The 23506-nt window shown below is 41.1% G+C and overlaps 1 protein-coding gene across 1 annotated transcript; it reads right to left on the bottom strand.

Moving 5' to 3' along the window:
* Window positions 1-233: 233 nt before the first annotated feature.
* LOC129419774 (extracellular calcium-sensing receptor-like) lies at window positions 234-6797 on the bottom strand. Its single transcript, XM_055174959.2, has 6 exons — window positions 6549-6797; window positions 5877-6165; window positions 5052-5795; window positions 4721-4948; window positions 4117-4240; window positions 234-1132 (listed from the first exon to the last, which is right to left on the bottom strand). Exons 1-6 carry the CDS (start codon window positions 6758-6760, stop codon window positions 234-236), a joined length of 2496 nt encoding a protein of 831 aa, XP_055030934.2. The 5' UTR covers window positions 6761-6797.
* Between the last annotated feature and the right edge of the window lie 16709 nt (window positions 6798-23506).

Genomic DNA, 23506 nt, shown 5'->3' with positions numbered 1-23506 from the left:
ACCCTTTTTCTGGATATCTACTTTCCTGCAGAGTTCACCTCCAACCCCAATCAAACACTCCTGAACCTGCTAATCAAGCTTTTCATGGCTACCTTAAAAATTAAAGGCAGGTGTGCTGATGCAGCATTGGATCTAAAGTATGCAGTAGGGTAGATCTCCAGGAAGAGGGGTGGTAAGCACTGTTCTAGATTTACTGCACAACAATGTTACCATGATACTTTTTTCAGTATTGTTTATGATTTTCCCATCAAATGTTGTTTTGTATTTTGTTCAGGCTTAAACAGGATGATATAACATTTTGGTGCAAATATGCAGAATAGTAAACCATAGCTTGATGATAAAATAGCAAATATCTCCACAGCCACAGTAAATTTTCCAGGAGAGCTGACATAAGATGGGATAAATGTGATCCATACAGCACAGAATATGAGCATACTGAATGTTATGAATTTAGCTTCATTGAAGTTATCAGGCAGCGTCCGAGCCAGAAAAGCTAAAATGAAGCACAAGAGAGCCAGAAGACCAATATAACCCAACACAGCAGAGAAGCCTATAATAGAACCCAGACTGCATTCAAGGATGATCTTCTCCTTATAATATTTCAGATTTTTATAAGGGAGAGGAGGAGATATTGTTAGCCAAAGCACACAGATAAGAACTTGTATAAGTGTAAAGGCAAGAACACTGAATCTCTGTTGTGCAGGCCCAAACCATTTCATGACATTACTTCCTGGAAGTGTGGCCTTAAATGCCATTAACACCACTATTGTTTTTCCCAGAACACAAGAGATACAGAGGACAAAAGTGATCCCAAACACTGTGTGACGCAACATACAGGACCACTCAGTGGGGCGACCAATGAAAGTAAGTGAACAGAGAAAACACAGAATCAATGAAAAAAGCAACAGGAAGCTCAGCTCTGAGTTGTTGGCTTTTACTATGGGAGTGTCCTTCTTACTGTAAAACAGGATGGCCACCAGTACAGTTATTCCTACTCCAAACAGAGCGAAAAAGACTAACACTATACCCATAACTTCTGTGAATGACAGAAACTCTACAACCTTTAACACACATTCAGTGTTCTCAGTATTAGACCAGTATTCCCCTGGACACTGCTGGCAGTTATTTGAATCTGGAAGAAAAGATTGTGATTACTATAGAGTTAGAGACAAAAATAAAATTATTCCATTTGCGACCTTCATTGATAAGAAATATCAATCTAAACAGTAGAAAGAGAACATTTTGGCTTCATGTCTAACAATGATTCCCTGACAAAGGGAACAAGATGCTGCATTATGAAATTACACATTGGGAACACACCAGCAGCGTGCACTTTTCTGAAATCTTTGTGCAACTATTCCAAGTCCTTATAAAGGTGCTGAGTGATGAAGTGATGGCAGAACCGGAAGGTATACAATGGAAGCATAAACTGTTTTGAAACATGAAGCAAGTGCTACAGGCACATGTAGTTATGGAAAAGAGATGCTAGTGATGATATACAAGACCACTGTCATATTGTCTGTTATTACCAGAACACAACTGTCTTTTGAGAACTATGTGGAAGTTCCTCAATGTTTTCAGTACAGCTAACATCTTTAGACAATTTATGTTCCAATGTTGAACTCTCCACAGTCCCATGGCTGAACGGCCTTCCACAACTACTCCCCAGCATGTGAGGGGTGTGGCTGTTGAAATTATTACCCTATGACATTGCACCCATAGTGTCAGGCCCTTTTTCTAGATCCTGACATTTTTCCATATTAATAGGGAAAGAAGGCAGCAGCGCATAACCCTGATCATTTAAAACGGGTTTCCCTTTTGGGGAAAACCACTTGGTTTTAAGCCACCACTGTAATGGTCTTATATGCAGCAGATCAAAAAGAATCATGTTGGATGCTGCCGCAAACCAGTTCTTGGATCTGGTACTGGCCACAATAATAGGAATGGCCAATACTGAACCTGCATCTCCCCAAAGAATGGTAAGATCTCTGAGATCTAAATAGGACCTCCAAACTCCAACCTTCTTGGGAACTATGGATAATCGACTGTATAACCTGGCCTGACTCTCTAGGGGGCAACATACTTTATGGCCCTTTTCTTCACCAGAGATAAAGCCTCTTTTTCTAACACCTAATCCTCTTTTTATAGTATGTAACAACCATTGTGTGACGTTTGGCCAGTTTTTTTCACTCGTGGAAAAACTTCACTAAGGGAATCAATCTTTCACATGCCTCTTGACTTTGGGTGTGAGGTTTGTGATGAGTGGCGGCTGGTGACTTCTTTTTTTGAGGGTTCTCAATGCGAAGTTTGTCACAACATGTATGTAGCCCATCATGTGTGTTTTTTTTTCAAAATATGTGTTCTGCTTTTTGAGAGATCATGTGTGCATCACATGTTCTGCCAAAATAAGTGCCTCCTGCAGACGCATCTACAGGGTTTATTATAAAAGAGACACTCACGTTGGCCAGATACTCGCATAATCTCATGCGTAATCAGAGTTTACTGTTAAGGAAGTGTCTTGTGTGTATTTTGTGAACATGAGCATCTCTTAAATCAGTGGTTCTCAACGCTATTCCCGGAGGCCCACTGCACATCCTGCATGTCTCCTCTATCCGACATACTCAGTTTAGTTCATGGAGATCCCTTCTAATGAGCTGATGATTTGAATCAGGTGTGTTAAATAAGGGAGACATACAAAACATGCAGGGCAGTGGGCCTCCAGGAACAACGCCAAGAACCACTGTCTTATATCATAAACAGTTTTGACGTGTGTGCAGCAGGCACTTATTTTGATAAAACACGTGATGCACACAGGATCTCTTGACACGCAGGACACATATTTTGGAAAAGGGAACCACACACATGATACTCCGATCACTTATTTTGAATTAGCACCCCTCGGATGAGGAGTCACGAGCCACCACTGTGTGTGAGTTTGATGTCCTGAAGCAACTGGACAGCAGGAGACAGTCAAACTATTTTACTACAGTATTTTAACACTGATTTACTAGTTCTACAATGTTTTCAGGTAGAGACTGATAAACTGGGGCATTCTGATGTGTCATAGTTAGCAGGATTAGCGTATTGATTCCCTGAAGGCTATTTGGGAGAGCAGATGTTTTCTTTTTCCCTGAACAGGGGCGTCCTCCAGAACCCAGTGTGAACATCAGGGCTTATTGGCTGTTTTCTTGCAAGCAATAATGACAGCCCTTAGATATGTCTTATCTGCTTTTGTGGCCTGTGGTTGTTGCTTTGACCCCTGAGCTGTTTTTCTGCTACCTATACCATACGAGGAGCCTAGTGAATGGTTGCAAGTGTGAGTTTTTTGAAGGCTGCTTATTTGCTTTCGTATTTACAGATCAGTGAAATATGCCCGCAGACGAAATAGGGGGATTCTAAAAAAATCATTATATCCATATCTTTAATACCAGAAAGATAAGGCCATAGGTTCTTCTCCATGGCTATCATAGCTGCCATAGAGTGGCAAATAGCCATCTCTTTGACAGCCTTGAGAAAAAGATCTGTCTCTGACAACAGCTAGGGTCTACCACCTCGCTCTTAACATATTCACCAAGATGATTGGCCTTATACACTTGCAAAAACCCATTGTGTGCAAGCATACACCAGCACGACCTCCTAATTTGCGCATCCTTTCGACTGAAGCCTCGGAAGATGGAGACTTTTAACTGTGAGACACGTGATCATTGTCTGACTTGTCAAACAATAATGCACGGGCAACTGGTCGTGGCTATAGAAGCCAACATGGGGCTCAACGAAGACAGAGGGTTAAGAACAGCCATCTCAAGTCCCTCAACTAACTCCATTTGCCAACCCCATGACCAAAGAAGCCGCACCGGTCAGCCATTTTAAGGGCTATCTCAATCTCAAAATCCTTTCAGTGCACCGGAACGTGTAGTGACTTTACCTGTGTAAATTATATAATTATTCATGATCTCGAGAGCAAGGAAGACACACCCAAAGATTTCACATGAGTGCACTCTGCTACCGTGTTCCCAATGTGTCATTTCATAGCTCAGTGTATAGTGCCCTTGAAAGGAAACAAAAAGCGAGCAACTAACCAGTTTTTTTATATCTGTGAGATGAGCAGAAGTTTACCTGTCTCATTACTGATTTCTCCATCTGCACATGGAATACAATCATAACAGCAGACAGGTCTTCCTTTTTGTGTAGCCTTCCTAGTGCCTGGATGACAACTCTCACTGCACACAGACCTTGGCTTCTAATTAAAAACATACAGAAAATTTGTACAATCAATATATATATATATATATATATATATATATATATATATATATATATATATATATATATATATATATATATATATATATATAAAAATAACTATTTCCTAGATATTTTAACAATACTACATTACTTCTGCAGATTAAATATAAAAAAAACTATTAGAAAAATAGATTTAGAAGTCAATATTGCCTGATTTATTTTTAGATTTTTAAAATAATAAATATAAAATAATAAAAATATCAATATAATATAATGCCAAATATCATGAAGTATTTTTGCTTGTTACAGACAAATTCCCTGTATATCCCTGTTTTCTAAATGATTAAAAGAGTTTTAGAATTTTTTTCAACAAATATAATAATGTCCTTTCCTTTACATTCAATGCAAAAGTGTTTTTTGTCTTTATATTATGTTTCCCAAGTTTAAACAAGCCCTAGATAAACAGGTTATTTACCTTCAACTGTCCTCCAGCCCAGATTATGTTTTCAGTGTTAAGTACAAAGCGCTGGTCTGGGGACAATGAAGCATCATAGTAACCCACTGGTTTAAACTGAAATGATCCATCTGAGACCTGCTGCCAATTCACAACTTCATACTGGGCCACTACACCACCATTGCTGTCAAACCACACCTGATCTCCAAATTTTACGCTGAAATTGACCCTTTTCAGAGCTTCAACCACCTAATGAAAATATTTGAAACATGATTATTGAAGCAGTTGAACATAAAGTCAAACTAAAACAGGGATGACTTTATCCAATATTCTCTTTATTTTTCACGTTTACCTGTTGTGGTTGTATTGTCAGGGATTTTTCACAACCGTCTTGTCCTGTGCACTTCAGCAGACTGTGTAGTGCATGAGCCACAGCATATACTGCATTGTAGACATTACTTAAATATCTATATTCAGACATATCTTCATTGTAAGTTTTCAGCTCAAGTAGATCCTGAAATTTGCTGCAATTTAATTCAGATTGATCTCTAGGTGAGCATGGAAAAGCGGTTTCCCAGAATGATTTTGTAGCATAATCTCCAAATTCTTGAACATTGATTTTTCGCACTGCAAAAGTTAGTGACCCTCTCATCACAATAAAAGGGTTTGGATTGAAGTTATTATTTACAGTTATCCATCCAAACACTCCAATCATTTGGATGCCTGTAATGTTTTGGATACTTAGTTGCTCAATTAGTAATTCCATTTCAAGCAATGAAACAAATATAACAATGACTTTTGCTGTGCCATCTTTCATTGTGTTTACCACTTTTTGGAGTTTTTCTGACTCTGTTCTGTAAAATTTCACAGAATACTCTACACAAATCCCCTCCTCCTGTGCTGTATTCAAAAATGTGGCCATTCCATAGTTGCCATAATCAGTGTCACTGTTCACAGCTCCAACCCAAGTCCAGCCTAAGTGCTTGACCAAGAGTGCAAGTGCTCTGCTCCGGTGATAATCACTAGCAATAGTCCTGAAGAAAGAGGGGAAATCGTTCCTATTACTGAGGCACTCACACGATGCTGAGTGACTTATCTGAAAAAGTAAACAGTCAATTAAAAGTCAGTTGTCAGTCTTTAGCCATTTTAATTAACTTTTACTCTAATTGCCTCTTACCACTGGAATTTTAAAAGGTCCTGTGGTTCTAGACAGAATAATTGTTGTGGCAGACTCTGTTTCTCCTATAATAGCATGTATAGGAGACTGTCCAAAACATTTATCTTTTGCTGCAATGTCTTGGACGTTCATCAATCCCATAATTGCCCTCACAGAAGACAGTCTTGAACCACAAGTATCATAGATTTTGTAGCCAATAGAAACATTTGGAAGTAAATATAGATTTTTGTTAATCTCCTCAATTGCAAATATCATGATTTGAGCCAGCCGAAAATCTCTTAGATTCACACTGTAAAAACATTCAAACAGAAGACTAAAAACATGAGCATTAATTACATTAGTGTTTTTTAGGGTAACACTTTACAATAAGGTTGTATTTGTTTACATTAGTACATGCGTTAACTAACATGAACTAAGAGCAATATAGATTTAAGCATTTATTAATCTTTGTTAATGTTAGTTAATGCCAATGAAGTTGTTCATGTTAGTTCATGGTGCGTTAATTAATGTTAACAGATGCAACATTTTAAATGTTTTAGTAAATTTTGAAATTAACATGACTTAAGATGAATAAATGCTGTAGAACTATTGTTATTGTTGTTACTGACGTTAACAAATACATCCTTACTGTAAAGTGTTTCAGTTTATAGCATAGTTCTTAATGTAGCAAACCTAGAGCATGATAGAGGCTGAGGTTTCTGTATGAATTTAAATGAAGGTAATGTTTCTTTGCTGTGGATTGGAAAAATTGCTCCAATATTAAATTCTCCATCCTTAGAAAACACTGGATATGTAGGGTCTCCCATCATTCGACAAAAAGTGTTTTCTGCCTCTGCAGATAGAAGGTGAAGAAAAAGCAGGAGCGTGTATAGAAAAAAGAACATCCCCAAGACAGAGCTCACCTGCAGCTCAAATGTGATTGATCCAGTAATGTCTCTATTTTTATAGACAGTTAATATGCATGAATGATGCGTAGGCAGTTTTCTCAAAGGGCATATCATGAACCAAGTCAAGAAGGGGTGGAATAGTGTCTGTGTACTTGTAATCTGACTTTTTTATTTTTCAGATTTTAATACACATGGAAGTTATATACACAGGAAGTTGATGCCTGTTAGTAGGGATATCCCAAGCCGATTGCAAAGATCAATATCAGGGCCGATCAAGGCATTTTTTAAACAGATCAGGATTAGCTGTTTTTATCAGTCTTTTATCAGAGTGCGTTTTGTCATTAATGTCAGTAAACTTATTTGTATTGAAGTGCGCTGTGATATTTGTGGTTATGTGCACCTAACCACAACTATACATAACCGCATCTCCATACGTAACTTGAATGGAATGTAAATGAATGATGATCAAACCTCTATAAAGATGAATGTAAGCATGTACAATATTAAAGCAATAGTTCACTTTGAAATTAAATTCTGATATGTTTTAACTTACCTCAAGGGCATCCAAGATGTAGGTGTCTTGGTTTCCGCAGTAGTTTCACTTTTGATGTTTTTAGGTCAAACCGTTGCTGTCTGTCAGTCATACAATGCAGGTCCACGGTCACCTACCAAACGTAACCTCAAAGAGCATGCACAGAGAAGTCCAAACCAAACAACTGCCCATCGTAAGTACACAATGATGGCCTAAGACACGAAACGAGCGGTTTGTGTGAGAAAACAAACTCTATTTATATTGTTTTTGCCTCTTGTACACAACCACGTCTGTGCTTAGTCTGCGCATGCGCCGAAAGTGATCTCCTGGATGAGTTCGTGCGAGCATATGTAATTGTTTTCTTTTACGTCAGTTTAAACATCCCGGATAAGCGCAAATTAGTACAATGTCTATTAGCTGTCTTACATACACTCTCTGTTCTGTGTAAACAACGAGTGACGTACAGGCGCGAGAGATCACTTCCGGCGCATGCGCAGACTAACCACAAACGTGGTTGTGTACAAGAGGCAAAAAAAATTTAAATTCATTCATTTAATTTGTACAGAGAGTCTGGCCACGCTCCATTGAAAAGCGTTACTTCTGTTAAAGGAGGGTCCTCTGTTGAAGTTTGAAACTATTGGATCTGCCCAGAGTCACTCTGAATCTGCCATAACCAATTGCTAAGGTTTGGTCGTGACGTATGTCACTCCGTCTGGCGCACGACCTCAACGTCATCGGTCTTAGCCACCCCCCTCTGTTCGATGATTGGACCTGCAGAATTTTGCAGGAGAAAACGAAACTCTACACAGCAGTCCCAGACGTTGTGCTGAAGCGAAATGAAGATTAAGCGGAAGCACGTAGGAGGGCGGAGCTAGGCTACAGGTTCATCCCAATCTTCTGCGCTCTTAAAATTATGTTTAAGATTCCACTAAACCGGAGTTTACCTAATTCAGATGTCATTGATAAAAAACCTAAACTCGCTGTCCGCTACCACGACAAAGTGTGCGAAGAAGGGGTGGAGTGTGAATGGAATGGGTTTATGGGAGCAACTCTTACAGATGTCTAATGTATAAAAACATTACAGACGACACACAGTCTAGCCTTAGCCATCAGGTGCACAGATTAGAAAAGAGGAAGAGGAGAAACATGCAAAAGATACAATGTATCTCAAAAGGGCAGTTCTAGAGCCTTTTTAGGGAGGTTTCATCCACGCTGTCATCCTAGCCAACCTAAAATTAGTAAGCCTATCCACCTATTAAAAACATTTTCCAGGAGTTTTTTTTTAAATATTTTTTGAAAATAATAATTAAAATCACTACAACGTCATGTCGTGACCGCCGTATTGGGAATCCCTACCAAAGCACCACAGGAACTGCCCCTTCCAGTGCCTGCGTAAACCTTCTGTCTCTAGATCTGAAGAGGCAGAACAAATATATATGTTTCCTGATATTTCCCATGATATATAAGATTTTTCCCATTATCAGATATCAGTTTTGTAATATCGGAGTGACCGATAAACGGCACCATCTTGTGGCCATTTTGAGAATTGTGCGCTGGACGCCACAGCATTTGCCAACAACAACAGTAGCTTACACAGCAAATATGAAGGCGGAGTGACGCGAAGTATTCATTAAAAATACTTTGAGTATATTTACTTGCTTTAATTAATCAACTTATTTAACATAACAGACATTAATGCACAGATAAGATGTTTTATAAATGCCTGATATAACAACAAAATATGAATTATTCTGACATAAAATACCAGTTAAGAATTCAATGACATATAAGCTGTTTTGTTTGTTACTTTCCTGACAATGTATTATTCCAGTGATATTATTCATTAAATTAATTTTATTCTTCACTCTTTCAGACCCCTATTTATTACACTGTATGCAAAGAGGGAGTGATGGTTATTATTATAAGGGTTTGTTTAGTTCAGTAGTGTTGTAGTAATTGTGTAAAAAACAGTAGTATAACAGTAAGTAAAAATCGGTTCAGCGTATCGGTTATCGGAACATAAGCATCCAAATATTTGGTATCGGTTTTTAAAATATATAATCGGTCGATCTCTACAGCTGATGCTCCGCAATATGTCCGCCAAGGGCTTTTTGTAAAGCATTTATGGCACTAAATTAGCTCCATAATGGCCCTACTGGGTAGCACCAAACGGTGCTGCAAGCCGACACGAGAGGGTGCTCAGTGTTTCACCCTTTTTAGGAGGGAACACAAGAGGATACTGGCTCGACACAAACACTATAGAATCTAGTGAATGTGGTAGGTGTCGCTCAGCCAGCAGCTTTGCGGATATCTGTCAGTGAGGAACCACGAGCTAATGCCCAAGATAACGCAACACTTCTCATTGAGTGATCTTTTTAGTTATACGGGCATGGGGTGCCATGCATGTGGTAAGCAAGGGCAGTTGTGTCCACTATCCAGTGCGACATCCTCTGCTTGGTGACAGCTTTCACTTTGTGTTGATATATATTTACATTCTATTGAAATATTTTGTTATAATTTCACTAGTATACCGTATAGAAACCATGGTTTTACTACAGAAAAATAGTTTAATCTTACATTCCTGCCTAAAAGGCTCATTATGTGGCTCATTATGCGAATCTTTGTTTCCAAATGTGTCAATTACAGATTATTCTGGAGCTTTCCCGCCTCCTCGCATATGGACTTTCTCAGCAAAAAGTGTCTTAGAAATTCTAAATCAACATATTGTTTTATGTGAATGAGTAAGCAGAATGATTTTCACATCATTTTAATCAAAATCAAATCACTTTTATTGTCACATCACGCCAGCAGCAGACGTGAAATTCTTAGGAGCGTGCTCCGTAATAGTGCAGGTACAAATAGTAATGTTTAAAAGATAACATGAAATATACACAGCATTAAACATAGTCACACTAGACATTTCTGTGGACATTCACAGTATACAATATACACAGGAACAAAATATACAAAAATATAAAAAACAATACATATGTGCCTGTACACATGTTTAAGTGCAAATGAATGATGGTGGCATTGTCGATTATTATATTAAGGTGAGTGTGCATTACAATATAGTCTAGTTGTTTTGTATTTTTGTTTGTAGTAAAGCGTACTTAATGTTGGGGGATATGTGAGAGGATTTATCAGTTCTGGCTGTGCAGGATTCTGATGGACTACAGAAAGAAGTCTCTCAGTCGGCTCATGCAGGACCGAATGCTACAGAGCCGTCTGCCTGAGGACAGCAGAGAAAGCAGTCCATTTAACGGGTGGTTGGTGTTGCTCATGCTTTTCCTGGCTTTCCTTGCTCGTCCCAAACGTCCTCAGCCGCCTCAGGTAGGAGAGGCGTTGGTGTGCCTTTTTCAGCACAGCATCTGTGTGTGTCGACCATGTGAGAACTTCTGCAATGTAAACACTGATAAACTTAAAGCTGTTGACTCGTTCCACCTGTATCCTTTCTATGGTAATGGGGTCTGTATATTGTATCCTAAAATCTATGACTAGGTCTTTGGTTTTGTCTGTGTTTAGTGAGAGGTGGTTCTCCTCACATCATTTTGACAGAGTGTGCACATCCTCTCTGTAGGCTGTTTCATCAATGTCGGTGATCAGACCTACAACCATTGTGTCATCTGCAAATTTGATGATGGAGCTGTGTGTGGTTGTACAGTTGTGAGTGTACTGGGAATACAGGAGTGGGCTGAGAATGCAGCCCTGTGGAGCACTGGTGTTGAGGATCGGCAGGGTTGAGGTTTTGTTGCCCACCTTAACCACATGACGCATGCCTCACAGGAAGTCCAAGATCCAGATGCACAGAGGTCTGTCTAAGTTTGTGCATTATAAGTCAAAACTAAAAGTATTTTTAAGTTTTTTTTTTTTATCAGACTTAAACCAGGTCTAACCACAAACTTTTACAGTGAATTAAAAGTAAAAGGTATTGGTCAAAATTTACTTAAGTATAATTATCTATAATTGGCAAGACCATGATGTTACTTTTTTCTTTCTTTCCTTTTCAGCATTGGGAAAGACACCCTGGCTGATATAGTCAAACACTATGAGGAGAATGGGGCAAGACGTTTGAGGAATAAGCATTCACTGCCATGTCCACCAGTCAGGTTCATCAGCCCTGAGGACATCAACAGAGTTGTGGACTTCATAAAAAACTATGCAGAAGACAATGCCATCTTGCTGCCTGGCCGTCAGCCTGGGCATAAGGACTGGCATGTGAAGTTGCTGCCAACTCATGTGTCCAAGGCTTCAGTGTGGCGTGTCTATGTGAAGTAGAGTCATAACTGATCATTCAATTATAGCACTGAAAAATGAATTGGCAAACCAAAATTGGGAACCTATTTATCAATTGTCAGATGTAAATTTGGCATTCGATAATTTTCTTGATATTTTTATTACACTCTATGATAAACATTGTCCCATCAAAAAATGTACAACAAGAAAGCACACAAAACACCTTGGATAACAAAAGGGCTTGCGAACTCGTGTAAAAAGAAAAATCTTTTATATAAGCAATTTCTTAGGTACAGAACTAGTGAAACTGAACAAAAGTATAAAATATATAAAAATAAATTAACTAGAATATTGAGAGTAACTAGGAGTGAATATTATACTAATTTATTGATTAATAAGAAAGATGACATAAAAGCAATTTGGAAAGTCTTGAACACTGTTATTGGTCGTGGTTCTAGCAGCTCATGTTATCCGGAGTATTTTGTAGAAAATGGTACAATTATACGAGAAAAAACAGTGATTGCGGACAGATTTAATAATTTTTTTGTCAACGTTGGACCTGAACTGGCGAAAAAAATTCCATCTACAAACGAACACATTAAGGGACTAATTGATATAAATTCAAATGTTTCTCGTTCCAACCGATGAGAGGGAAGTTATGAAAGTAATTAAGAATTCCAAAAATAAAATATCCCAAGACATATATAATATTGACATGAGGATTGTTCGTAATGTTGCAGAAGAAATTATAAATCCATTCACATATATTTGTAACTTATCCTTTCAACTTGGTCTATTCCCATCGCAAATGAAAACTGCTAAAGTCATACCAATATTTAAGTCAGGGGATAAACATTATTTTAATAATTATCGGCCTGTTTCCCTTCTGCCACAGTTTTCCAAAATTTTTGAAAAATTATACGATAACAGACTCCGGAGTTTTATCGATAAACACCAATTATTATCTGATTGTCAATATGGGTTCAGGGAGAATAGATCTACATCACATGCATTAATTGATTTATTGGAAGAAATTACAGATGGTATTGAAATAAATAAATTTGTTTTAGGAATCTTTATTGATCTCCAAAAGGCTTTTGATACCATTGATCATCAGATTTTAATAAAAAAGTTGGAGGACTATGGCATAAGGGGAATAGCAAAAAAATGGTTGGTGAGCTATCTAGACGACAGGAGTCAGATTGTTGAGGTTGATCAATTCAGATCAGGGTTTCTAGAAATAACTTGTGGGATATCGCAGGGGTCAATACTTGGACCAACTTTATTTTTAATGTATATTAATGAAATATGTAGGTTATCAGTGAAAATGAAATTTATTCTTTTTGCTGATGACACTAACATTCTTTGTACTGATGACAACTTGGAGCAACTTTTGGCCTCGGTAACTGTGGAATTGGTAAAGTTAAAAACCTGGTTTAATATTAACAAATTGTCATTGAATTTGAAAAAGACAAAAATCATGTTGTTTAGTAATCGTAAATCTAATACACCTGTTAATATTGTTATTGATGACATACATATAGAAAAGGTTCAACATAATATATTTTTGGGTGTTATAATAGATGAAAAGATTTCTTGGAAACCCCACATAAGTTACCTGAGGACAAAAGTGGCTAAATATGTTGGAATGATGAAAAGATCATGTAATTTATTGAATATGAAAGCACGACTCTTACTGTATCATTCCTTTATTATGTCATACTTATATTATTGTGTTGAAATCTGGGGAAACTGTTATAAAACGTCTCAGGTTACGTATGTAACCCTGGTTCCCTGAGAAGGGAACGAGACGCTGCGTCGCCATAGCAACGCTTTGGGGAACGCCTTGGCGTGACTAATCTGAAGCACGTGTAAAACATAAACAATGATGAAATAATTGTATACTGACCGTGATGCCGTGCGGACCAGGGGTATAAGAAGGCATCCTACACAAACACACTCGCTACCAAGTGCCGAAGCAAGTGCCTGCAGGGATGCAGGGAGTATGGCATGGAGACGCAGCGTCTCGTTCCCTTCTCAGGGAACCAGGGTTACATACGTAACCTGAGACGTTCCCTTTCGAGGAACTCGAGCTGCGTCGCCATAGCAACGCTTTGGGGAACGAGATGCCCACGCTTCCATACTACCAAATGCCTGCAGCGTGTATAACTCAACACAGTCAAGGCAAAAGACCCTGGGACCCTAAAGAGGAGTCTAGGTCTAAATTATAAAACCTAACGATGCTGAGCGGCGAAGACCAACCGGCCGCATCACATACGTTCCTGGTGTAAAGCGCCTGACCCTAAGGCCTTAGTGGCAGCCATACCCCGAGTAGAGTGGGCACTCACAGCGACGGGTGAGAGTATACCCTGATGTTCATAAGCCAGTGAGATAGCATTTAATATCCATCTGCTCAGAGTCTTCTTGGTTACCGGTAAACCTTTTCTAGGTGAACCAAAGCACACAAATAACTGCTCGGACTCCTCCACTGAGCAGTCATGTGAACATATGTATCCAGTGCTCGCACAGGACACACCAAATTCAGCTTTTCCTGGTCCGCACTCCTGAATGGGGGAGGACAAAGGGCCTGCAGAACAATGGGCCTCGGCACATTGTTCAGCCCCTTAGGAACAAAACCTGGCTTTGGGTGTAGAAAAGCCTTAGCCATCCCTGGTGCAAACTCAGACCTGCAGGGGATACTGACAGGGCCTGAAGGTCCCCCACTCGCTTTAAAGAAGTAATAGCCAGAAGGAAGTCTTAAAGGCCAGAAACCTATCTGGCGAAGTCTCAAGAGGCTCGAACGGAGCCAACGAGAGCCCTTCCAGCACGACCGCTAGGTCCCAAGTGGGCACCCTGGAGCGACTAACAGGTCGCAACCTACGAGTCCCACGAAGAAAGCAAGCCACTAATGGGTGTCTACCCACTGACGAGCCTTCCACAGGAGTATGGTAGGCAGAAACTGCTGCCGTCAAACCTTAATGGTGGAAGGAGTAAACTCATCAGAGAAACGCTCCTGCAGAAACCTCAGAACTACGTCAACAGGGCAGTAAACTGGGTCTGTCATATGAGCTGAACACCAAGAGGTGAAAATTTCCCACTTAAGGGAATAAAGTTTCCCCATGGAGGGATAAACACAACCAGAGGTGGGCATACAGACGTAGCCTCGGCCACGCCTGCACCATGGAAACCACAGTGGGCAAAGTGTGGTGTCCTGGGATGCAAACAGATCTACCTCTGCGCGTCCAAATCTTTTCCAGATGTGGTTCACCACATCTAGATGTAGTCTCCACTCCCACTGGAGATGTCGGTTGTCTTGAAGGGGCATCTGCCACATTCAGGTGGCCTGGTATGTAGACTGCCCTCAGAGAGTCCAGAAGTGTATGGTAGGCAGAAACTGCTGCCACCTATATCTTAAAGGTGGAGTAAAGATATGGTCTCCACAACCTCAGTTGGGAGCATGACATCCTTCCAAATGAGTATGGTGGGCAGAGAATGCTGCCACCTAAACCTTAAGAGTGGAAGGAGTTACCCAGCAGAGATATGCTCCTGCAGAAACCTCAGTACTACGTCAAGGGGCAGTTGACTGGGTCTGTCAGGTGAGCTGAACACCGAAAGGTGAAGTTTCTCTACTGAAGGGCATAAGCTTCCTCGTTGAGGGAGCTCTGAAGTTATCATCTGGTTCCCACAACCTCATTCGGGAGCATGAGGTCCTTCCAAAGGAGCATGGTAAGCAGAGACTGCTGCCACCTAGACCTTAAGGGTGGAAGGAGTTAAGCCAGCAGAGAATTGCTGCTGCAGAAACCTCAGTACTACATAAACAGGGCAGTTGACTGGGTTTGTAAGGGGAGTTAAACACCAATAGGTGAAATATTCTCCACTTAAGGGCATAAAGCTCTCTCGAGGGGTTGTCCAGACGAGGTATGAGGTCCTTCCAGAAGGAATATGGTAGGCAGAAACCGCTGCCACCTAAGCCTTAATAAGGGAAGGAATTAAGCCAGCAGAGAATTGCTCCTGCAGAAACCTCAGTACCACATAAACAGGGCAGATGACTGGGTCTGTCAGGTGAACTGAACACCATGAGGTGAAGTTTCTCCACTTAGGGCATAAGCTCCTGAGGGAGCTCTGGAGTAATCATAGTCTCCACAACCTCAGTTGGGAGCATGACATCCCTCCAAAGGAGTATGGTAGGCAGAAACTGCTGCCACCTAAGCCTTAAGAGTGGAAGGAATTAAGCCAGCAGAGAATTGCTCCTGCAGAAACCTCAGCACCACATAAACAGGGCAGTTAACTGGATCTGTCAGGTGAGCTGAACACCATGAGGTGAAGTTTCTCCACGTAGTGCCTAAGCTCCTGAGGGAGCTCTGGAGTAATCATATGGTCTCCACAACCTCAGTTGGGAGCATGACATCCTTCCAAAGGAGTATGGTGGGCAGAGACTGCTGCCACCTAAACCTTAAGAGTGGAAGGAGTTAAGCCAGCAGAGAATTGCTCCTACAGAAATCTCAGCACCACATAAACAGGGCGGTTAACTGGGTTTGTCAGGAGTAAAGTATGGTCTCCACAACCTCAGATGAGAGACCTGAGCCTATGAGCCTGGCCCCCTCAGAGGCCAAACCAACAGGCCATATCTCTGGCAAGCTTCCTCCAGAACTTCTGTGGCAGAGTGATTGGAGAAAAAAGAAAGCCACAATGGGCAGTGTGTGCGGTCCTGAGACGCAAACAGATCCACCTCTGCGCGTCCAGATCCTCTTCAAATGTGATTCACCACATCTGGCTGGAGTCTCAACTCCCCAGCAATGGGTGTTGCCATACAGGGCATTTGCCATATTCAAGTGGCCTGGGATCTAAACTGTCGTCAACGAGCACAGTTTGTCCAGAGACCACAATGCCATTATCCCAAAATCAATAATGTAGTGATTTTGGCCCTCTCAGCTTTCCATACTGTACTCCAACCTGTGGGGAGTGCGTCTGGTCAGCGTCACACGCCAGTAGCGCGCACCCAAAAACAGGCCTTCGGATGGAAACCAAGGTCTTCTCCACACCACCAGAGCACGCAGGCAACAATGCGTGACTTTGATTGCAGACCTCCTTAGAAATTTATTTAAGAAACCACCAATGTGATGCCTGTCTAGACAAACACATGATGGCTCCTCAGGTCTAGAAGGAAATGGGACTCCAACCCATACCATCATCATTTCCAAGGCAATTTCAGTGCCATAGCCGATGATGAGTTTCAGCGATTTTTGACCCTTTTGGCTTTCCATAATCACAACAACCTGTGAGGGATGCGTCTGTTGTCAGCGTCACACATCGACAACGCGCACCCAACACAGGACCTTGGGACAGAAGCCATGGCTTTCTTCCTGTTACCAAAGCACACAAACAACGGTGCGCGACTTTGATCATGCGAGACGGGTTTCCCCTCAGGAAAAACCCTCCCATGTTGAATGGAGACATAAGCTCTAATGTAAGGAATCAGTCCTCGGATCTGATTGCATCACAATCGGTTTCAGTAACAGCATAGAACTGAGCCGCATCACTGAACGATTCCCCTCCTTTTGGAACAATAAAGTAAAGGCTGTAAGCTGTCATTTCTCATGTGGAGGTTCTACAGCCTCCTGCACAAGAATGTAGCCATGCTCCACTACTGGAGCCAGCTGTATGCAGATGAAGGTTGATGGCGGCTGCCTGTCGTACTACGCACCGAAAGGGAAGCAGGCACCATGAATGAGGTGTGAGCTGCTTTGCTTTAATAAGAAAGTGAGTGCCACGAACGAAGACGTCACCCGCCTCAGCAGATGAGGGTCTCGAATCGTAACACACAAAATCATTATCTGACTTATGGCGCACCAGCGGCCGATCAGGAGAATAAATGCTGTGCACAGCTATACAAGCAACACACAGCATAGACACAAATTCACTGTTTGACTCATCGAACAATGACAAACAGCTCATGCAGGCTGTGACAGGCAGATACACATACATAGTCTACACATACAGGTGTAAAAAACGTATGTATGTATAATACCTCCATACTGTAAAAAGAGGAGGCTTCACGTGGAAACTGCACGTTTAGCCTTAAACAGTAGGCGGATTATGAAGAGGATCCATCGGAGACAGACAGCTGAAAATATATGGCTCTCACGCAGGGCGCCTTCCCGATCCGGCGAGAGAGAGACTTCACGTGCAGGCGGAGATATCATATGGCGACTCCCACGAGCGCAACCGCCGCTGAAAAGCGGGATCGCAACCGCGAGCCCAAGCTTCCTAGAGAGTTAGAGACAGATGTCACGGGTGTAGGCGGGGATACCGCCGCCTGCACGCACGAGTGCAGTCACCGCTCTGCCTCGACAGAAGCGGGACCGGATCCGCGAGCCTGAGATATCCTTCTCTAAACGCGAAGCTGGAGCGCAACACGTGCACGGGAATGATCACAGTGCACACAGCCAATATCCTCAAAAGCCAACTGTGCGTGCTGCCCTCGAAGACACATATACATGTGTATCCTTGTCTGTGATATCGCGCTGACAGGGAGATACACATACTTGAACTTCTTGAACATACTTCAGATTTATGCAAACATACACGTAGTCACTTGCTGAGGCACTAAAAGCGAGTGTGTTTGTGTAGGATGTAGGGATGCTCATATCAGTTAATTTTCCCGACCGACAACCGTAGCTTCTAAACCGAACATTAACCGTTAACTGATAAGATTTTAATATGAAATTGTCATTGAGTAAAATACAGTTGACGGTTGTCTGTGAACTAGTAAAAACAAAACATTTAATTTGAACGTGCAAACAGCAACCACAGATCAACAACAGAACCAGGATTCATACATTATCAGATATTCACGCAACATTACCTTATTAAGGGTTAATATCCAAAGGACAGATTGTTTCCGTTTCATCTACCACAGTGGTCATTTCTAAAGCAGGACGCTTTTCAGAAAGTTTTGGTTTTGTGTCGTCTTTGGTTTTGCGTCGTGCAAACAGCAGCCACAGATCAACAACAGAACCAGGATTCATACATTATCAGATATTCACGCAACATTACTTTATTAAAAAGCACGCGATCGGTCCAGTGGATTAATATCCAAAAGGGCAGAATGTCTCCGTTTCATCTACCACAGTGGTCATCTCTAAAGCAGGACGCTTTTCAGAAAGTTTTGGTTTTGCGTCGTCTGTCTCCGTTTGTCCAAAAAGAGCTAGATGTTTATGGTTAGGGTCAGAGGCCATCAGCGAACGTCTGTCCGGAGGTGCGCAAGACGGACGCGTCATCTTGCGCGGACACGCGCGCGTCTCCGTTCAGCTTCCAAACACGCATACAAATGATTTCTCATACAAATGATTACTTTATCAGACCGTCAGGGCACCAATCATTTGTGTCATTTACAGGACATTCACAAATTAAACATTCGGACGGGATTAGTTTTACAGGGGTAGATGGCGTAATGTAATTTTACCACAGGACGTCTGTTATATTAATGGTCAATTCGGACGGGATTAGAAATCTCAGTAAAACATTCAGAAGTGGGAGGGATAACTCGATTGCGCACCTCCCGTCTTCACGTGCACATTACCTTGCTTTCTGATATCAGATGTGCAAACAACATGACACAGACGAGGAAAACGCGAAACACTGTGTTTAATTTCAGTTTGGGGACAACGTCAGTTTCATAAACAGTTCCGTGCCTCTGAGAAGTAAATGTGACTTTTTTTTAAAGTTTATGTCGTGTTATTCAGGAACTGACTTGTAACTCACTTGTTTTCCGCCTAGAACGCAAGTAAATGCTTCTTTAAGCGCTTTTATATTTAAAAGAAACCCGCAAATTAAAAGGAAATGACGCGATTTACGTGGATATTTACAGCTGGTCTATTCGCACTGGATTAGTATTACCTGAGGTAATTTCTCCGGACGTTTTTACAGAAGGTAAAAGTCGCCGTAATCTTTACTGACATTGTCCGTAATGATTACTGACATGGAACATTCGGACTGGACTAAAATCACTGAGAAGCTCTGATAAAAAATTGCTTTACCCCACCTTCCTATGTAAAACTAATCCCGTCCGAATAGTACTTAGAAAAATGGCGAAATGTCTGTCGGCTCATGAGGACACGCACCATGTATTAACAAATATTTTTTTATTTTAACTGATAATGTTAATCGGTCATAAGTTCTTACCTTCGGTTAACGGTTAAACGGTCAATGTGAGCATCCCTAGTAGGATGCCTTCTTATACCCCTGGTCCGCACGGCATCACGGTCAGTATACAATTATTTCATCATTGTTTATGTTTTACACGTGCTTCAGATTAGTCACGCCGAGGCGTTCCCCAAAGCGTTGCTATGGCGACGCAGCTCGAGTTCCTCGAAAGGGAACCCACTTACAGCCCTTGATTACTCTGCAGAAAAAGGCTATCAGGATTGTTTCAGGTTTTCACTATAGACATCATTCAAATCTTTTGTTTGTAAAGTTGGATGAACTTAAATTACAAGATGTGATTAATTTTAAAACTGTTCAAATTATGTTTAGGGCATCTCAAAACTCTTTGCCTTCTAATGTTCAAAACTTATTCCATGATAGAGATGCTCATCATAGGTACACATTAAGAGGAAATAAAAATAAATACTTGCCGAATTATAGAACCACTCTAAAATCTATGTGTATCTCAGTGCGGGGAGTGAAACTTTGGAATGATTTGGATGATGAATTAAAATCATGTTCAAATATAACTAAATTCAAATATTTATTTAAAAAAAGAGTACTAAAGAAATATATAGAGCACAGAGAGTGATGCCCTCAGCATGATGCCAGTGGTGAGAGAGTGTAGGGTCAGTGAGTGTTTGGGCCAGTGTCTTGTGTAAGTATGTGTGATGTTTTGTTTTTTGCTTGTCTTATATCATTATATAGTGACAATTGTTCCCTGTATGTGTTGTATTAGAATATTGTTGTTGTTTTGTTTTGAATTATTTTGGTTGTATATTGTTTTGTATTGTATTTTCTGTTGAATGTGAAGGGTTTGGAATTATATAAGCGTTTGCTTCATCCACTCCCTTTTCAAACCATGCACTTTTATAATATGTTGGTTATGTTGCCTGTTATGTTGTTTTGTGAGAAAATTTAGAATGCAGGTTTGAAAATAAACATCTAAACTAAACTAAACTAAGTCTGCTAAGGAGCTTGGTATGTGCATCACATGCCCAGCGCCAATGGTCACAACACAGAACAGGATGCGGATGTTATTGTGGACTTTATTCTATTTTTACCTGTGAACCTTCTACATTTTTAGGAAACTTTATTTATTACATTAAAACAAATCACTTTTTCCTAAGAGTTTTTATTTCAGGCATTGCATGCTGGTGTGAAATATTTAATAAATAAACATTAATAGCTATCTGTGTTTTGTTTCCTTATTTTATAATTACAGTTATAGGATTAGGCACTCTTTCATTAGAAAAAATAATCTACAGTATAAGAGTTTTTTATTCAATGTACATAAGAGTTGCCTTAATCAGTAAATCCAAGAGACATTTTTTTTAATATATTACCTGTTTGTCACCTTTTTTTAATGCCACATTTTCCTGACATTTTTTACCTAAGCCATACACCCTGTAAAGCTCCCCACTGTAAAGCACATGGGGGAGCTTTACAGAGGGTATGGCTTATCTCAATGAGATGTAAATGAGCCCTATTGTCCCTCCCAGCATCTGAGAGGGGTGAAAAGGCACAAACTTTAAAAGCCGTTTTCTCAGCATTAAGAATTTTTGAGTGCCTACCTTCAAATGGCCACAACTCCAAATCTTATCAGATTTCCATGTGTTACACATAGTTGGAAAGCTTAGAATCTGCACTTTCAGAGTCTGGGAATAACTCAAAATGTCCCAGATCCGACTTGTGTCCCTACTTTCCGTGACTGGTCACATATGTGCTTTAGATGCGTTCATGCTGAGTGTTCTAAAAACATCACTACAGCAATGCAGTCTGAGTTGCTTTGAAAGGGAACTTACTATTTGTTATAGAGCAAACATTTTGTAGGACTTAATTGTGGAATGTGTGTTACAGTATAAGGCACTGTATTGAACTCAGAAAGAGTTTTTGCTGCAAGGACCCCATCTAGTGGGTAAAATTAACGTAAAGGAGCTACATCCCGCTTGATCTGTACAGAATACAGAAATGTCTCAGCAGTATTATAATTATAATTAGTATTTATTCATCCAAAACAAGCGAACCAAAAAGGATACTCCACACGCAGGGGACAAGTTCTGAGGCACAAAGCTGGAGACTACTGAGACGCCAGCAGTTCAGTTTGCTAGAACTGTATCTGTTCCAGTGTTTATTTTTAATGTTGAGCAAAATAACATGAACATCCTGAAGCTACTTTTTCTCATGAACATATGCAAGTAGTTTGAGTTTTTTTTATAAATTGAGAGCCCAAGAGGTTCCCTTTCGAGGGAACTTCAACGCTGCGTCAGAGCTGACGCTATGGGGAATGTTATAACCAATCCGCCAGACTACAAGTGCCTGTCTGTGTGTAGAAAGCACAACTGAGATCAAAGCACACGATCCCCAGGAGTAGAGTTGTGATCTAACTCAAAAGTGTACAAAAGTGAGCAGTGAGAACCTGTCTGCTGCATCACAGATATCCTGGATCAAGGCCCCTGCCCACAGGGCCCTATATGCTGCCATACTTCGAGTTGAATGTGCTTTGACGGTTAAAGGAAAGGGCCATCAAGAGGCTTCATAAGCACATGGGATAGCCTCAGCTATCCATCTACTTAAAGGCTGCTTGGTGGCCCGGAACCCATTCCGGGCCAAACCAAAGCATACATACATGTCCAGTGCATGTAGGGATACTAGAATGACTTGCAGGCCTCAGCCTCCGAGTGCCACACAGGAAACGTATGAATAGATGGTCTCTACTTAATGAGGGACCGACCACTAAGGTATGAAAGGCAAATATAACTGCCACATAAGCCTTAATAGACAAAGGAGACAGCCCTGCTGTGAACTACTTCTATAAAATTCCAGAAATGAACCAAGGGGCAGTTAACTGGGTCATATAAGTGCTCTAGGCACCATGTAAAAAAGTATTTTATAAATGTGTATAATTCCTGGTGGAAGGAGCTCTGGAAGTAAAATAGTCTGCACAACCTCAGTTGAGAAACCTGTTTCTATGAGTCTGTCCTCCTCAGAGGCCAGACCCAAAAACTCTAGGCAGGGGTAAAACACAGTGCCCCTCGCCTGAGATTACTGATCCCTCCAGATTGGCCCCTGAAATGGGGAGCCATCTAGGATAGAGAACAGGTTCGAAAACCACACTCGGGTCGGCCAACACGGGGCTACGAGCGACAGCTGTGCCTGTGCTGCCAGACCCTCTTCAGAACTCCCGGGAGCAAAGCAATTGGGGAAAAATCACACCGGAGGCCCTCAGGCCCTTCCTGTGTCATGGCAAGCAGCCCAAGTGGGACTGGGTGAGAGAGAGAAAACCAAAGAGTACAACGTGTATTCTCCTGAATTGCAAACAGGTCAGCTTTCGCTTGGTCGAAGATGAGGCAGAGTTGCTCCCCCACATGTATGTGGAGTCTTCATTCCCCAAGCTCAACGCTTGCCTCAGCAGAACGTCTACTCCAGAACGTCTGACTTACATAGATTTTGAGCTTATGGTCTTCCATAGCCACTTCCCGGGCCAGATTTACTTTCCGGATGCATCTGTCTTAAGCCTGATGTGAGGACCCTGATCCCCTAATATTGCCCTTCTTGGGAAAGGAACCATGGTTTCTTCCATAATACTAAGGCACAAAGCATCTGCGTGTGACCTTGATCATGAGAAATGGGTTGCCCCTCAGGGAACCCATGGTTAAAGAATGGATACTATACAAGCAGGAGACAACCTTGCCTGCAGTCTTAAAAATCCATACTACGCCCAGAAAAGAGGTCCTCTGTGCTGGAGAAGCACACTTTCCCTGGCATTT

The sequence above is a fragment of the Misgurnus anguillicaudatus genome, chromosome 15, assembly GCF_027580225.2.
Source record: "Misgurnus anguillicaudatus chromosome 15, ASM2758022v2, whole genome shotgun sequence".
Taxonomy (NCBI): Eukaryota; Metazoa; Chordata; class Actinopteri; order Cypriniformes; family Cobitidae; genus Misgurnus; species Misgurnus anguillicaudatus.
The sequence above is the reverse complement of the archived record's forward strand: the minus strand, read 5'-3'. Positions and strand labels throughout refer to the sequence as shown.

Bases quoted from the DNA above. Each gene is read 5' to 3' on its own strand.
- LOC129419774 (XM_055174959.2), bottom strand. From the start codon at position 6,760: ATGTTCTTTTTTCTATACACGCTCCTGCTTTTTCTTCACCTTCTATCT. The intron at 6,166-6,548 runs GTTTGCTACATT...ATGTTTTTACAG, and splicing joins CAGCCTCTATCATGCTCTAG to TGTGAATCTAAGAGATTTTC. The intron at 4,949-5,051 runs GTAAACGTGAAA...TATTTTCATTAG, and splicing joins TGACAATACAACCACAACAG to GTGGTTGAAGCTCTGAAAAG.